The 18,892-nt window shown below is 32.8% G+C and overlaps 1 protein-coding gene across 28 annotated transcripts in view; it reads left to right on the forward strand.

The window, feature by feature from the left end:
• The window catches only part of Adgrl3 (adhesion G protein-coupled receptor L3), a 773,708-nt gene that overhangs the window by 650,461 nt on the left and 104,355 nt on the right, over window positions 1–18,892 (forward strand). For all 28 annotated transcript variants that reach the window (XM_021730674.3, XM_040292372.2, XM_078021326.1 and 25 more), the window contains 2 exons: window positions 12,151–12,360; window positions 16,234–16,454. In XM_021730674.3, coding sequence (XP_021586349.1) covers window positions 12,151–12,360; window positions 16,234–16,454 — 431 coding nt within the window. The remainder of the gene's footprint in view (window positions 1–12,150; window positions 12,361–16,233; window positions 16,455–18,892) is intronic.

Consider the following 18,892-nt stretch of genomic DNA (forward strand, 5'->3'; position numbering starts at 1 on the left):
TTTTATTATTTATAATATGGTAGGATTAAGGTAGAGTTAGAGATTAAGAATTATAATTTAGGGGCTGGGTTGTGCCTCAGTGGTAGAGTGCTCACCTGGTGCATTCAGGGTGCTGGGTTCAATCCTCAGCACCACATAAAAAATAAAATAAGGATATCATGTCCAACTACAACTAAAAAAAATTTGAAAAAAATTATAATTTATATGGAACACTTCACTGGTATATTTACTAAATAATTTGCAGCTTAAATACTTACCAAATATGAAAAATTTTATGAAAAAAAGTGGTTTCAAAACTACAATTTTGGATTATATCTTTAATATTAACTTTATTAAAAAATCAATAGTCTTCTAGAACCAAGAATTACTTTTAGATTTTCCATTGAACAATGTATTAAATGTTTCCTTCACACAATTGGGCCTTACCAATTTATGAATTTCCAGCACTGGTTAAATTTTTGTACAGGTTACCAAGAAATGACACACCCCTTGTATTTTATAAGAAGAGTAACAACTACCACTTTCACCTTCCTAGCCTACCCACTCCCCCTCCCCCATACAAAATGCTCACATTTCCCAGGTCATAGAGAGTACTTAGAATTTAATTCACTTGCAAGCAATGGGTTTTTCAAAATACAAATAAGTGTAATGGGAGAATTGTCTTCCTACCACCAGGGCTCCTGGAAAGTGAGCCTCAACTCAAAGGTTCCTTTGAGCATTTTGTGTTACTTAACAGGAAATGAAGAATTCTGCTTCATATTATCTCTTCTCATCTACAGTGGACCACTAATTGTCTAGATCCTCTTGTGTTTCATTTCTAAAGAAGTTACTATGAGCAGGAGACATTATTGAGGGGAGAAAAAGAAAATTCTATAGATTCTCTCTTCTTATTTCTAGGTGGGGCAGGAAGAAAGAGAGAATTGGTAACCTACTCAGAGAACTAGTACTCATATGACTTTCCAATACTTCAAAATGTGGTCACACAGACATTGCGAGCCCTCCCAATACACAACTTCTGAATTTCAGTACAATCATAAATTAATGTTAATACTAAATATCTTTCCATCGATTTAGTTTATTCCTTATTAGTGAGATTATTTTACCATTGTACAACTGAAGACTTTTTTTAAAAAAAATTAAACAATGGTTCTACTCACCTGATTTACCTATGCTTATGAAGGTATAACCAACCAACCTAACAAAAGAAACAAACAAAAACCTTTGTACCTCATGTCTAAACACATTCTCAATTGCTTGTACTGTTCTTTTTGAGAATCAGTTGAGGTGTATTCTGTTTGTTCCAGATCACATTTTACTTTATTTAACATGGAGACAGTTCAGTGATTCTTTTCCTTTTCTCCTGGTCTATTTCATTTCATTGTGTCTAATAAAGTGATAAAGCGAGAGAACTCCCGGACTCTAGAGAAATTAGGCTAGAGTTTCCAGAATAGTTACTTATATAACGTTTTAAGTTAGGCAGTTTGGAAAACTTGTATAAATAAGAGTTTAAAACCATTTGAACAAAAAATGCTGCACTAAACCACTTTGAATGCCTTGTTACATACAATTAAAGGGGACTGCTGGTTTACTCTGTGTATCATTATGAGGTGAACATTATTATTCAAGGATCTATAGTGGGTTACTGGTTGATGGAAAAAACCAATTCATGGAATTTTTAAGATGTAATTTTTTTAAAATTTACTATTATCTCAAGTAATTATCTCTAAGCCTATGGGATAATTATCCTCAGGATTAATATCTGGAAGACCTCTATTCTGCATAAAATTTAATGAATTTATACATGAGACTGGAAAAAAAGAAAGCCTAATGAAGATTCCTTTTATTTTTCCCTGAAGTTGCTTAGAGCTATGAAAATGGAATAAAGGAAGGAAAAAAGAACTTGTGTGTGCATGTGCAAGTGTATGTGTTCATAATTTCATTCATATTGCTTTATTTAGTAGCTGACCCTCACAAATGTTCTGATAATGAATCTACCAATATTTACTGAATAGTTTTTAACTGAGTGTATTCTCCGTTGTGTGGCTTTTATAGTCGATGTATGAACAATTACTTTTAACTTAATTCAATGTGTCTCTAATTTAAAATTAGTCTTTCTCACTATGATAAATTTATCTTTCTTATGTGCCAAAGGGAATGACTGTGAGAATCCTGATAAAATGGTAAAGAAAAAGATCTAGTTTACTCAAGTCTAGTATTTCAGTGCTGTCCTTTCCCTAAACTTCATATTTTCTCCCCCATCCCTACCACCCAAACCCTTTAAAAAGTATATTCTAAACCAGTGTGCCTATGCTTAAAGCAAGTAAACTTAGAAGTTAGCCATTTTCTCTGAGAAAATTGGGAAGTTTGCTAAGAAAACATTGTTTTAATAAAACCTCTGGGTTTAATAATTACAACAAAAAGATAGGACATTTGCATTCACAAAATCCAGCTTCTTTTAATTCTAAGGGACTTTGTAAAATTGATTCACAAAAGGAAATATAGGCAATCACTTGTGATTTGGCTACTACTTAGGGTGACTAACTTTAGAGAGCCAGTGGGAAATAGCCCTGCAAAACCAAAATTATTCTTGATACAAAATAAATAATTTGTGTCCTTACTATTTAACAGTGGCAATTAATAATATTTAGTGGTAGTTAAGAGTAGGACTATTAGCATGAAAATATTTTTATTATGTTTCTGTCATAAACAGCAATTTATTTTAATGTTTTTGTCTTCTTTTGATATTAAAACTCAGAATATATTGGGTATTTTTAAGATACATAAATATAAGACTTTTTTCAAAGTCTTTACTAAACAAGATAGTAATTAAATAGATATTATCTATTTTTAAATAAAATAATTGACATGTTTCTTTTTGTCTTTTCCCTTCTTTTCTTTTTTATAGAGATAAAACACAGTATAATAAAAAGTAAGATTCACTTTGACTTGCAATTCTGCTTATAGAACTCATATTCATTCCTTATGTCATTTCAGTATGATAATATCAAACTAATTGTCTTCTCCGCTAAAATCTTTGAACATGGAATACTTATGGTTACTTAATAGCTTTACTTAGTCACTTTTTAGACTTGCAGAAATTAGTTGCCAGCTCTCAAACAATGCCCATCTACTATGTATCTGCAAGCTTGTTTTGGTACACCACCAATATGTTCTTGAGATCCTTTGCATCTGTGAAATCACATATTAGATTGACCATGTCTAAAATGTCCACCGTTTTTGAATGCTTTCAAGCACATTAAATGTCAACATGTTAAAATACATCAAGAATAATAGTTTAAAAGCACATGATTTTACCTTCTGAAATTGAGATCACATTCTAAATATGTTAGTAAAGACACAAGAAAGTTTTGTTTAACTAGGCTGTCCTTTTCTGGTGACATTTTTGGGAAAAGGTCTTAAATTCCCAAAATGAATCACATTTCTTACTGCATGAGTTATTATACTAACCAACACATAACCTCAAACAACATCATATAAATGTCTTTTGTAGTGTATAATCTTTTTCTCCATTCTCATCTGTTATGTATTTTAAAATTAGAGATATGATTTTTCCTTACACTTTGAAAATATAATTTTATAGAAAGCCGGTATTTTAACTTCTTGTCTATGGCCAGTCATCTTGATGGCCATCTTGTAAAAAAAAAAAAAAAAAAAAAAATGCCAGGAGACTACCCCCTTCCATTTCTAGAATGTCAAAAAGCTCATTAAGTGCTTCTTCACATTCTGAGAAAATAGAAGTGACCAAAAAATTTTCATTGTGAAGCTTCAATATCACATGTATGCAAATCACATCACTTTGTATGATTATTGTGTAAAGTTGTGCAGGATATTCAGTGAATAAGAACTATTTATTTTCTTCTGTAAAAAAAAAATCATAGGCTGAATAATATTTTCCAAATTTACATTTTACATGGTTAGATATGGAGATAGAGTAGTAAAATCTTTAGATTAGTAAAAGCTTCATATTTGTAGAAGATGCTAATTCTTTTGTAGCTTCAAAAGTGCCTAAGAACTAGAGGAAACACATTTTTTTTTCCATGATTCAAAACATCATTTGATATACTGTAGAAAGGATAAGAGCTGACACAATCAGCTCTATACATTGGTTATCATATTCCCCACTTTTTTTTAAGCCTCAGGGCATTTTGGTTGCAACCAAATCAGGAAAAGCAGCTATATTCAGGGGCATAGAACAATCAAGGGACCTAGACAATAATGCATGCTATTCTTATGGTAAATCCAGCTATTTCAAAGACCACTATTTTCAACAGAGAATTGGTGTCTTCTGCAGGGAGGTAATTTTTTAAAAACAAACATACAAAAACTTACCTGTCATACCAGACTTGAGAGATTCAGTTTCCATATGTACGTTCATATCATCTATCCCAAACCTCCTCCAAAATTCATTGTGCATATTTTCCAGTATGCTCAGATTTCTTCTGTGTTTCAGATTTGGGTTTCTGTCTTTTCTAGTTTCTTGTGTCTATATCTTTTTATCAGTGTGTTTTAATTTTACATAATGGTGGCACTGCAGTTGTTTAGTACTTCTTTTTTTAGTATTGTCCTGTGAGCTTTAATAACATCATCACTCATTTTCATCATTGAATTATTAGGAAACACAGTCACAATAGTCATAATATAAAACTAAAATAATCCAATTTTGATACAAAATCCAACAGTTTATTCACAGGAAAAGTCAAAGAGGAGCTCCTTATCACAATACATTTAATTTGCATATTTATTTCACCAAAAATAATGTAACAATGCATGATCCAGTACATTATGAACCACAAATCATGCAAACCAACACAGCATCCATTCACTAAAAATGGTGTTCAGATGATTTTTTAGACTGTTGTATGGATTTTGTATTTTTCATCCTTCTGTACTTCTCTTTGATATCAAGGGCATTTCTTGATTTGAAGAAGGTTTTATCAGAATGCAAAAATTTAGTGTTGCAAGTAGGACTGTTACTGAGCAAACCCAGTTGGTTGGCTATTCCACATTAATCATAACTCCACTGCATAATAAGTGAATGATGTTGGTAAATTATTTATTCTCTGTGATTCAGTTTTAATAGCTTCTGATAAAATCTGACATTTTAAAAGTTATATGTTAACTATTATTAATAATTTTATTCAACTCAGAAATGCGAAGAATGAAATTTTCCATCTTCCTACCTTTATTTAATGTTTTTATCATACCCTAGATATTTCTAAAATCTTTTCCACTATTGCTTGATAGTTTTATTTTCTTTAAAAATTTCCACTTGATCTCCAATTATTCATATATAATCATATTTAATCCTTTTTTTACTTGTACCTGAATTTAATTTTGAGCTACTGTGAAATACTTAATTCTCATGTTTTTATTATTTCCTTTTCTGTTTCTATTGTTTTAAAAGTTGTGGATACAGTTCACCAATGTGGTGAAAAGCATTTTCTTTCTAATTCACAGAAAAAAAAATCACAAATACATTAGAGTGGGCTATATTATACCTCTGTAACTAAAGAGATTTTGCTGAGTAAGTTCTATTGAATCCAAAGGACAGTTGGGGAGTAGGAAACTTTTGAGTTCTTACTTGCTACTATTCTTTTTTTTAGTAATGATTAATTGTTTTAATTAATTAACTATTTAAAAAATGAAAAACAGAATTGTATTGTCCTTCTTAATGTGTTTCTCAACTGAGACTTTTCGTCTTGTTCTGCAAAGGAAATTTTAATTTCTTCACACCATTGATACCTTTACTTTCCCAGGAGCTTGTGAGATGACCTTTTTGTCTGGCAATCTCCTTCCCAATATTTAGAAAAATGGCAGGAATTTATTTCACAGAGTTCATGCCACATTTATTAGAAAATAGGCTTTACGGAATCCTCCTGGCTTCAGTGAAACAGTTCAAATCAATGTTTTATGCTTATGTGATACATTAGTAATAAAGCAAATGTTCACGTTTGCATAAAAATCCTCATATTGGCTGTACTAAAAATAATCAGTTCACGATACACTTAAAGAGGTGGTTTAAAAGTCATATTTTTTGTGCTTTAACAAACAATATTCAAGTAATGCATTATCATACAGAAAGTTATGCAGAAAGTAAAACAGCTTCTTAATAATTAATTACTGGCCTATAGTTCATAATTATTATGATTGCCTAAGCAGTATTTGGAAAATGCAATTCTCTTAAAATTGTTTTTTATAAAAGAAAAACAATTATCTTAGAGGGATTCAAAGTTAATGAGTAGAGTTCATGTCTTATGTAGAAACACTTAACGTGAAAAGGAAAAGAAAAAGCTATTTCTCTATCCTATTTGCCAACTCATTTTTTTTGATGAAGTTAGAAATTTCATAATTCCCTCATGCAGTCTTTCTGTACTTAGATTGAGTTATATAAATCATGAAAAGTCACAATTACCTATTTTATGAACTTGGCCTTAGTTTCCTTAAATATGTGTATGTACTGGCGTATTTGAATTTTGCACGGATGGAGTGGCTTTTATGAGGGATGATTATTTAAACCATCTTTCCCCATCTCTCTTCTTTTTGTGGTATTTGAGTACCCCATGAGCAATCCTCAGTGACAAGACAAAACAGATTGGTTGAGATAAAAATAAAAGAAAAATCAAAAACTTCCTGTAGATCTTACAAAACATTTGGCATTTCAAATAGGAACAGAAACTTCATAAAAATCTGAAAAGTAAATATCATTTCATGCAAGTTTCATTTTGAGAGGGTAGAAGCATTGAAATTCTAAAACCCTTTGGATGAATTATTCTACCATTTTCCTCCAAGGTTTTCTGTCAAAACTCCCCATCTTCTCTTAGGAAGCTTATTTTTCATGACTTTATTTTTTTGTTGTTGTTGTTTACTTATTTTTATTTATTGTGTTTCCTAAGCATTTTTTGCAATAAGTTGTACTGGTTTAAGGTAAAATCCTAGAAAATAAATTTTAAATGAAAGTCTTTGTTACTTATCTTTTTTTATTTATAAGTTAAGGATGCATGTATATTAGCTGTACTAAAGTGTGTCCCTTCCTACATTATTATTTAAAAGTCATAAACAGTAATGAAAGGGAAATTCAAATTCTAAACTTAAAATATGTCATCTGCAGATTCTGTGGGCATTTTGTGGCCTTAATATATCAGATGCACAAATATTAATAATATAAACTACTTTTGAATGATGTTTGGTGTCCTTAGTTAAAATATTACTAACATTATGATTATAGAATTTTGATTATGTAAATGAAATTTGGTTTTGAATATAAAAATACAGACTGTATTCTAATTAGAAATAGAAATACTAGCTTTCTTACTTTAACACAACAAGCTGAAGTTAACCTGAAGTTAACACAACAACCTAAGTGGTTGAGGCTTCTGATACTCAAAAAGTAAATGATAGACAGTGCAGAATTTATGATTATGGCTCTATTTAATGATTTTTTTCAACTTTAAGATGGTGCAAAAGCAGTGCTTATTCACTGGAAATTGTCCTATGAATTTTGAATTTTGATCACTTCCCAGGCTAGTAATATGTGGTATGATTAATTTTCATAATGTTGGGTGGTGGCAGGAAGCCACAGTTCCCAGGGAGCCACATCACCACTAGGGTGAACAACCCACACTCTACAGAGTACTGTGTCACTAAACTATGATGTTCTGTAAATGCATTTCAGTTTACGATGTTTTCCATTGAAGATAGGCCTCTGGGATGTAATCCTACCATAAGTTGAGGAGCTTCTCTATAGTATGTTCAAGGTAGTAATTACTCAATGCGGGGGACAAGGTAAAATCCCCCAAGAGTTACTCTGATATTCTCTTATTTACAATTATACTTTTACCTCTATTTTTATAATGATTTGATGGCTTCACATTTCAGTATATCTTATGACATTAAAATGCAACCAACGTATCATTCTCCAGCTCTAATTTTCTTCATCTTTTATTCAAACATTTATTTTATTTTATTTTACATACATATACGTGTGTGTGTGTGTGTGTGTGTGTTTCCCCCTTTGAGACTGAGTCTTGCTGTGTTGCTCAGGCTGGCCTTGAACAACTGTGCTAAAGTAATCCTCCTGCCTCAGCCTCCCAAGTAGGTGCCACAAGACACTCAAAATTTTAGTACAAGTGATTGGGGAACCAAAGAGTTCCAAAGTTTGTACAATGGGCAGTACGATACAACTTACAATTTGTAATCTAAATCCATTGTAGAATAGAAAAATAATTATCCTGGGCACAGTGGTACATGCCTGTAATCCCAGCAACTTGGGAGGATCACAAGTTCAAGGCCAGCCTCAGCAATTTAGCAAAGCCCTAAGCAACTTAATGAAATCTTGTTTCACAACAAGAGATAAAAAGGACTCAGGATGTAGATCAGTGGTAAAGTGCCTCTGGCTTTGCCTAGTTCAAAGGGGGCAGGGGGAAGAGAAGAAGGAGGAGGAGGAGGAAGAGGAAGGAGGAGAATTAAAGAAAGACTCAAGATTCACATCCTCAATCAACCCATTAATTGTGAATCTAGCATCTGGTTTTCTAACAGCTGGTTGATCGGTGATAAAAAAAAAATTATTTGGAGCTTACTTCCTAGCAGGGGAGCAGGAAACAGAAAGTTAAAAAAGAAAAATTAATAAAATATAGAGTTCAGGTAGGTGCTGAGCAGAAAATATTGCAAGGAAAGCAATAAAGAGAGAATGGGGGAAAGGTGTTTATAATTTTAGATAGAGCAACTCAAAGCCCTCTGTGACAAGGTGGCATTTGTGAAGGAAAGGAGAGCAAATATGGCTTACTGGGAGACTACTCCAGCCAAGGCCACATCAAATGCAAAGATTCTGGGCTGCAATGTCTATGAAGGATAGAGCAAGACAACAATGCTAGAAGGGTAGAAATCTCATAGGACTGCCTGGGTCTTTGTAAAGACTTCCAGTGGTTGGTTGGTTGGTTGGTTGGTTGGTTGGTTGGTATTCTCATTGAGGTGGGAGACACTGAAGGCTTTGTGATGTTGTTGAACATTTATTTGAAAAGAATGTCTCTGCTCTGCTGAATGTACTGGATAACAATGACAATAGAAATTAATTAATTAGGAAGCTATAAAAATATCAGGTGGTTTCAATGAAGTTGGTACAGTTTATGTTATGAGCAACTGTCAGATTTAGAAGGTAGAATCTAATCTATAAGATCTCTCAACCAATTAAAAGGTTTTTCTGTGTGTGAAAGAAATACAGAAATCAATAAGACTCCTAAGTTTTTGTCCAGAATACTTCAAACAATGAAGTTTCTGTTTCCTGACATGGGGGGATCAGAGGGAAAAGCAGATTAGAGGGTTGTAGGAGAAAAGAGGACAGGATAAGGTCAGTTTTTGACATACAATATTTAATAACATTAAATATCTAAGTGGAGATTCGATGGATGTTGAAGCTATACCAAGAGTTCAACCCTCAGGAATTTGTTCTGAAAGGAGTAGGGTATATAATTAGTTAAAAGAAAATATTTACAAAGCATATGTCTGTGTCATGCATATTTCTAGAAGATGAATATGATCCTTGTTCTGTAGGTGCATGAGAGTGTGTATAAACCATTTTACAGGAATTGAATTACATAGTTCTCACAAGCAGGGAACTTCAGAAATAGGAATACTCGTTCCATTAACACATTGTTACAACTTTTCCTAAGAGTTTTACTTAATTGGGCAATCTCTTGAAGGGAGTTTTGTTGTTGTTGTTTTTGTTTGTTTGCTTGCTTTCAAGCACTAGCCTCCTGGAAGTTAATGATTATAAATAGACGGCTACTATAAACAAGGCTCTTTAAACTTTCATCTCTTATTAACAGTTAATGTCCATTGTTCTTTTCCTTTCATCTTACTGATAAAATTTACATTTTGAGTTATATCAGATCCCATTATTCATCACCTTTCTTCTGTGTTTGAATGTTTTTTTACTTTTGTTTGTGACATTTTGAGATCTGGTATTCTTCTCTCAATAACTTTGCATGGGGTTTCTGAAGGACCTACTAAGACACCAAGTAACACATTTTAGTACTGCAACTGCTGAAAGCTTTTGAGAGCTTTTATTTATTTTATTTTTTTCTGTTTCATCCTCTCTCTTACACTACACCTGCCCCCCTTCCTTTTCCCTTTCCTTTGGTATTTAAAGTCTTTAGGATACATTTGAGAAGGTATTAAACCTGCTATATATATTTTTTCCATTATTGGAGACTGCTGTGCTGCATATTGGTGCTTGATCCTCAATTGCAGCGTCTTTTCTTTGAATCAAACAAGAAAGCAAATAGCTGTCTGTTCAGAGAACCCAGTAGCAATAACCACTCTCCGTTCTCAAATAGTAAAAGTAATTTTAAGCTGTCAGAGACCCAGCCCTACTCTAGAAGTATCTCCTGGAGAACAAAGCAGTTAACACAGTTTCATGTGGTTTTCTTTCATGATTTGTGTTTCTTTGGAGATTTACACTCTAGAGTTATACAGAAATATTTCAGAACTGTTTCACTGACAGTTCTAGAAGTTTTCATCCAATAACTACTGTTAAGTCATATCCAGCAGCATAAGAAGTATTAAGATTCAGATTGCAGCCTGAATTTCACTTCTGATAATTTCTACATTCCAAATAATCTTTGACGTTTGAAGTGAAAGACAATAAACAGAAGGCTTAGATATTTATGTAATTTTAACAGGAGTACTCACCTCGGTTGGTGTGGACAATAATTAATTGGTCACTTCCATCCTAAATCAATGTGTATCTACACAGTTGAAAAAATGTATCCATTAGGAACATATCTATTGTTATCCACTCAGAGTTTTTTCTAAGTACATGTTTATACTTTTGCATATGTTCATAAAAAATTAATGTCATCGATTTGTATCTTTTTAAGTTTTTTAAATAAATGATCTCATCCTGTTTAGATTCTTTTGCTGGTTGCTATTTTTTAAAAGTAAACCTTATATTAGTTTTTTGAGAAGTATCCATGTTTGTAACAATAAGTCTAATATACTAATTTTCTACTTAAGAATTACACATTTTAACTTTATTTACTTATCTAGTACTCTACTGATAGAAGTTAGGTATTTAGGGCTTTGCAGGAAACCTAGGAAGATAAAAGTAATGGACTGTAATAGAGAGTTTCTCAACTCTGCTCTACCACCTTGGCACATGGCTATGGTGGGAGACCCTGAATTCTAAAACCTTGAGGAATGGGTTTTTAGTTTGCATGGGGGCAAAATAAAACAGAATGGACAGAGACTTTTGAATCTTAAGATAAATAAAAAAATGTAATAATGGACAGACCAAGGAATGAGGCAGTCCATGACCTTCTTATCATAGCCCAAAATGGCAGTGTCATGAAGCACAGAAGTGTATTTGTGAACTTTTTCTTGTTTCTTAGCTCTATTATCTGCTTTATTCTGTTATTAGGCATAGTGATTCAGAATACTTACTTTCCATCTACATATAACAGGTTTCATTCATTTAAACCCCTTCAAGGATCAAATTTCCTGATCTCCTTAAGCCATTCAATATGAATATAAATCCAATGAATATCCTCCTTCTTTTAGATCTTCCCACTAAATAAATGGTACACATATGTGACTATTCATGAGAATTAACTGGGGATTTTTATAAAAATGCATACTTTTATGAACTCAACTTGTAAATTCTGATAAAGAATTTATAGAACATAAGAATTATATATTTCACATACAAAAACAATCCTGAAGTGATTCAAAATTGAATTGAGACACCATTTCCTTAAGTGTGTAGCTTGTTTTTTTTAAATAGAGTATTCCCCAGAGGGAGCTGTATGAAAATTAATTTTAAAAGTAATATAAGTTAGAAAACCAAAGTTTTTCCTTGAAATATTTGGCCAAATTAAACGGATATGAGTCAGCTATTACTATCCTGAAATGCATTTGCTAAGAAAGCAGCAAATGCTATTGACATTGGTGAAGATGCAAGTGATTCACACTTCAGAGGAAAGATGAAATGCTCTATTTGTGAAAGAGAAATTTTTATTTATTGATAAAGGATATTTTGTGGGTTATTAAGATCATGTTTCCTGAATCCAGGCACATATGAAACTTTATAATTGGTTATGATGATTACAACTTTTTTTTTTCCTATTGTGTTTTCAGCACAGTGATGCAGTCCATGACCTTCTTTTGGATGTGATTACATGGGTTGGAATTTTGCTGTCTCTTGTTTGTCTCCTGATCTGCATCTTCACATTTTGCTTTTTCCGCGGGCTCCAGAGTGACCGTAACACAATCCACAAGAACCTCTGCATCAGCCTTTTTGTAGCAGAGCTGCTCTTCCTCATTGGAATCAACCGAACTGACCAACCAGTAAGCCACCTCCATTGACATTAGTAAAGAATTATTTGACTTCCAGTTTTCCATATTGCCAATACTGAAAATAATTAAGATTGAAAGTATATTTTCTTTCATTTAATAGATAGTACTTTTCAGATGTTACTCAAGTTTTTCACTTTTCATGTTCCACTGTCATAAAATACTAGTAAATATTGTGAATGAGATGCACATCTTTTATTTTTTATTTTTTTGCTTATTTTTTATTAGAGCAGGTTTTGATTTTTCAGTAAAACAGAGATTTTCCAATGATCATTTGCTTTCACATATGCATAGTCTCCTCCTTTATCAATATCCTCCACCCAAATGATACATTTGTGACAGTTCACCAACCCATATTGACATATTATTATTATTATTATTGAAAGTCCATAGTTCATAATTTGTTAGAAGTCACTGTAGGTGTTTATATATTTTATGAGTTTGGACAAACGCATAGATCTGTTTATTTACCCTTAAAATATCATACTAAATATTTCCATTGACTTGAAAATTCTCTGTACTTTCTGTGGTTATTCCTCCCTCCCTTTGAAGCCATGGCAACCACTAATTATTTGTATTGTCTCCATAGTTTTGCCTTTGCTGAAATATTATCCAGTTGGAATCATGTAGTTTGTAGCTTTTTCAGATTTTTTTTTTTCACTTAGTAATATACATTGAAGTTTTCTCCATGTCTTTTGGAGACAAGATAGCTCATTTCTTCATAGTACTAAATAGCAGTCCAAAATATCTAATGTACCACTTTATTTATCCATTTACCTATTGACAGACATCTTGGTTGCTTCCATGTTTGGATAATTATGAATAAAGATACTATAAACATCTCATATGCAGGTTTTTGAACAACCATATTTCCAACTACTTTAGGTAAATATCGAGGAGTGTAATTACTGGATCATATCATAAGAATATGTTTAGTTCTGGGAGAAATTAATAAACTATCTTCAGAAATGGCCATACTATTCTGAATAAGATTTACATTACTTCCAAATTTTTCTTTCCTTTCTCATTAACATCTTTCTGAAGAACTACATATCTTCATTATCTTTTTCTTAATTTTTAAAATTGTAGTGCTGAATCTTGGAGAATGTTTAATAAGGTCATTTGGAGAATGGAGAAATATCTTTTCAAACAGAATTGTTATTTTTTCAGCTTTATAATCTTGAAAAGATAGCTAATATTATCTTACATTTTGCATCTCAAAAATAGTTTTTCTAATTGACACATTTTGGCAAAGAGTACAAACTATAGGTTATTTTTAGAATATATATGCTTTTCCCAAATTTTGTTTGGTACTTTTTATTTCGATGGATACAGTTCACCTCTTTAAATGCCAGCTTCATTCTTGAATATTTCCTACATTTAGTCATTACTAAGGAAAGAAGGAAGAAACAAAGAAAGAAAAAAACAAATGGAACTAGCCAACTGTTTTTGGTAAAACCAAACAAAATGTATAAACAATAGACAACATCTTACATTACATAGATTTTGTGCCCACTTAAAATTTTTTGAGGCCTTTTCTGTTTAAGATTGATAATTATGGTACTAGTTTGTTTTCATGATTAAAACTGCAATGGAAAAGAAAGACTTTTGAGTATAATAAATAATTCATTCACTTAATACTGTTCTTTAGTATGTGCCTTATGCATGGTGTACTTTATAGGACAAATGCAGCTGGATCCATATCTGTGATTACACATTCATGATTAATGACTGAAAAGGTACAATTATGGTGAATATATTTGTAATTGGTTATCATATACTTATGTGGCAATTTTGTCCCTAAATGTATATATATGAATAAGCAATCAAAGTATACATTCCTTTCCCCAAAAAGTAAAGCCCTACAATAACAAAAATTAATAGCTGAAGTTCTAACTCTAAAAGGCAATAAATGAAAAATTGTGTTATTTTTCAAGAAGAGATTATGTTATTCTTTTGTTAACCTGCAATTTAAATACTATTTGATTTCTTTTCATTTAGAAATATTATTTTTATTTTTGCTTCCTGACATTACATATGGTATGATGAGCTTCACTAAATATTGTCTACTGCACAAATGTGGTTTTTCATGAGTCACATAAAGAATAGTGATTGAGGGGCTGGGATTGTGTCTCAGAGGTAGAGTGCATGCCTAGCACGTGTGAGGCCCTGGGTTGGATCCTCAGCACCATATAAAAAATGAAATAAAATAAAGATATGTGTCCACCTATAAGTAAAAAATAAGCATTAAAAAATAATGATTGATATGAAAAAACCTGGATATAGTGAAGCTCAACCAAACTTATCTTTCCTTTTATTGCTGATTAGGTATCCTCTTCTACATCTATCTAAAGCTTGAGACCTGATTTCTCTCTCTTTCACATGTCCTTCATGTCATCTTTCTATCCCAGTGACAGTGACCTACCCTTTGTCACATTTTTCTATCCCCATCCCTGGTTTTTTTGTTTGTTTGTTTGTTTTGGTACTGGGGATTAACCAAGGGGCACAAAACCACTGATCATATCTCCAGTCCTTTTTATGTTTTATTTTGAAATGGAGTCTCTCTAATTGCCCAGGCTGGCCTTGATCATGTGATCCTCCTACTTCAGCCTCTAAGTCACTGGGATTAATTAAAGGTGTATACCACCATGCCTGCTTGTCACATTTCTTTAGGACCAGACTTATCAATAAATTAATCTTATTCTTAAAAATTTCTATAAGGTGCTGATGTTTGCTAATAGGAGTTATAGAATTTAGTCAACACTTTATGTAAAAAGCAAGAACTCAAAGCAGTGAGAATTTCAGGAGCTGAAATGAGAACAGAAAATTAATAGATGGTCAGCAGAAATTTACAGTACCTTATATATAAATGCCAGATGAAGTAACACATGGCTCTAATCCCAGCTACTCAAGAGGCTAAAGCAGGAAGATCACAAGTTCAAAGTCAACCCAGGCAACTTACTGAGACCCTGTCTCAAGAATTAAAAAAATAAGAAAAAGACTGATGATGTAGCTTAATAGTAGAACAACCCTTGCTTCAATCCCTGGTACCAATAAATAAATAAATATTTTAAAAATAGCTTCCAGGATTATTTTTTTTCTCCTGGTCCTAGTCATGTGTGTGCTAATATAAATAAATAAATAGAAAGATAAACAAACAAATAAATAAATAAATAAATAAGAACTGTTGCTTCATTTGACTAATCTTGTTTAGAGTGATACATAGTACATTGACAAAATTAAATACCAGGAAAGAAACAAGGCAGGGAATCAATAAAGAAGCAATTACTAATAATTAGTAATCTCATCATAAAAGATTATCATTAATTATATTGTTTAATTTTAATAAAATTTATTCCCCTTGGTTTTAATGTTTCTCCCTTCTTTACAATTAAATAACGTAGAGCTGGGGATCTAGCTCAATGGTAGAGCTCTTGCCTTGCACACGTGAGGCCCTGGGTTAAATTGCTAGCCTCAAAGGACAACAACAAAGAAACAATTTACTATATTAGTTCACACATGACTAACCAGGAAAAAAAAAACTCCTGAAATCTATTTAAAATCTTTAGACTAAGCTTAGTGGTAATTATCCAGAGGCTCTTACTAGAATTTTTTCCTAAATGTTGTAATTTGTCCTTATTCTGATGCTATGTTGCCATCCCTAAGCCATAATTGGTATTAAGTACAGATTTCAAAGATTAAACCATATTTAATTCGGGTTTTACACTTGTATTTTAAAGATCTTCTCTGGATGACTTCTGCAGGTCTACCTTACTATGGCAATGTTGATAAACACTCACCTCAGTTTTTCGCCATTGACCCACACTCACGTGGCAGATATTTGACTGACTCTGCTCATCTTCCCAGATCGCCTGTGCCGTTTTCGCTGCCCTCTTACATTTCTTCTTCCTGGCTGCCTTCACCTGGATGTTCTTGGAGGGCGTGCAGCTCTACATCATGCTGGTGGAGGTTTTCGAGAGTGAGCATTCACGGAGGAAGTACTTCTACTTGGTGGGCTACGGGATGCCCGCGCTCATTGTGGCTGTGTCTGCGGCTGTGGATTACAGGAGTTATGGGACAGACAAAGTGTGAGTGGATGGCTTTCTCTCTCTCTTTTCTCCTTCTCTTTAAATCTACTTGAAATGAGCTTTCATTGTATTCTCTCGGTCTTTGTATTAACTCACAGAATTAAAGGAAGGATCTGGAAAAGCGAACAGATATAATTCAATGTATGATTACATTTTTGTTGTGAGGTGGGAAAAATGGCTTGAGACTAATTTTGATGCTGTTTTAAAACAGCATCTGTTTTCTAGATCATAACCTCAGGTAAGAATGATAATTTTGTTGTTTTTCAGAGACTTGAGATATTTGTACAATAAAGAGCTAAGTATATGAAAAGCTGTGGGTTTTCAGAGGACAGAGCAGTTCCTGACACAAGTGACATTTTTTTCCCTGTCATGTGACTCCTGATCACTAGAAAACTTTTTATATCATTAATGGAAGAATTCTAAGAGATAGAACAGGTTGCGTTCCCCCTCCCCCTCTTTTTTTCTTCCTCTTATGTGGGTTTTGGAGTGTAGTGATGAATTTTAATTTCAATATAACTTTAGGTTAGTGAGACCAACAAATAGAGATGTCCAGCTACTGAAAGAGTTCAGTTAAAAAGTTTTTGTATTCCACATAAACTATTAAGATCCAAGGATGAGTGAGGCTTTAAGTAGAAGAAAAATAAAGATCAAAAGAGATCACTGATGGATATCCATGTTTGGGACATAGACCAGGAAAGGAACAGAAAAGTAAAGAAAGAGAGGAGAAAAGCAGCACCCCAGAAATAGAACCGGACTTTGAGGGTCAAGGAAAGTGAAAACAAAGTTTCAAGATGGTGGTTCAAAACCAGTGATGATTTATGTCAGGGATAGTTCGAGTAGGATGAGCATCAAAAAAAAAAAAATCATTTGACCTTTGCAACAGCTGTTTTGAGAAAGTGCCAGAAACAGAAGCCAAATTGAAGGTATAAAAAGATACGTTAGTCATAAGAAAGCAAAGTCTTCAAGTATTATCCATATCCTGCAGTAATTTGATTGAAAAGTAGTGAAACCGTTAGCTTGTGCAATTACAATAATGAAGAAGGATTTTAGAAGATGAAGTCTTAAGCATGTTTAAGGTGAGAAGAATCAAATTGATAGGAGATTAACAGAGAAAAAAATGCCTTGTGCCTTATTTGTATTCAGTATGTATAGGCTGAATGAAAGGGAAAGGTCTTGGGGGAAGTACAAAATACTAAGCACAAGATTAGAAAGACTTTTATTTAATATTGAACGTGGCTTTAAAATTCACCAAGTAGGAGGGTTTGGTGCTGCATGTCTATAGTCCCAGCACCTGGAAGGCTGAGGCAGGAGGGTCACTCTTTCAAGGTCAGTCTCAGCAATTTAACAAGACCCTTTCTTAACAAAGGGCTGGGATGTAGTTCAGTGATAAGAGTGCTTGCCTAGCATGTGCAATGCCTTGAGTCAAATCTCCAGCACTGCCAAAAAAAATTCAAAAACAAATGAATAAAACTCACCAAGTACATGGTATTAATTTTACAGATTAGAAAATCAAGGACCTCATAAATTAATTGCCTTGCCATGGTTACACAGCTAAGATAGTTTCAGACAAGTGATAATGAAAGACAGGTTTATTTCAAATGAAGTACTCCCTACAAATGATAAGGTGAATTTTGAAGCAGAGAAAAGTTTCCATCAAGTAGACAGTGAGGATTTTTATTGAGTGAATAGGTGAGGTCACATTGAAAAGACAGATTTGAAAAGCTGTAAAGTGAGCACTATGGAAAAATGTGTTCAGGAGTCAATTAGACTTTAATAAAAAGATTTCCAAGCAGCATTGAAGGCTCAGATGAGGTTAGATAACATCAATTTGTACAGAAGTTAAGCCAAATTTCATGTCTTTCTACCAATATTCAGCAGCCTGAACATGATGGCAATAAAGCAGCTTACTTCCCAGAAATGAGGATCCATAAAGAGGAAGCACCAAGGAGAGGATGCCAGAATTTGGGGGAACATAATAAAAATACCATATGTGTTGGTGTATAGACACTGATACAATTAAAAGAAGACCATCTAAATTTTGTTGAGGTCTTTTTTTCCCCCCTGAGTACAGCAACAGGCTATATAACACCATTTGTCTGAATGCAATTAATAACAAGTATTTTTTAATCTGGCTTTGTGAATTTTAGTTAAAACTCAGTTTATTCTGTGGATCTCAGAAATAGTTGTGAAAATAAACTAAGATATGAAAAAATCTGAGGTTGTCTCTAAAGATATCATAGGTGACAGCCATTAGACTCATCATAGATTAAAACAAAGAATTTGTTTATTGACATAATTCACATACTGTAAAACTTCTTTAATGCATATACTTTGATTGTTTTTGTTATGTACCTATTGTTGTGTATTCATCACCATTAATTTTATATTTCTATTAACCTGATAACAAACCCACATAAGCAGTTATTCTTCCTGGACCT

This window comes from Ictidomys tridecemlineatus, chromosome 9 (assembly GCF_052094955.1).
Source record: "Ictidomys tridecemlineatus isolate mIctTri1 chromosome 9, mIctTri1.hap1, whole genome shotgun sequence".
Classification (NCBI taxonomy): domain Eukaryota; kingdom Metazoa; phylum Chordata; class Mammalia; order Rodentia; family Sciuridae; genus Ictidomys; species Ictidomys tridecemlineatus.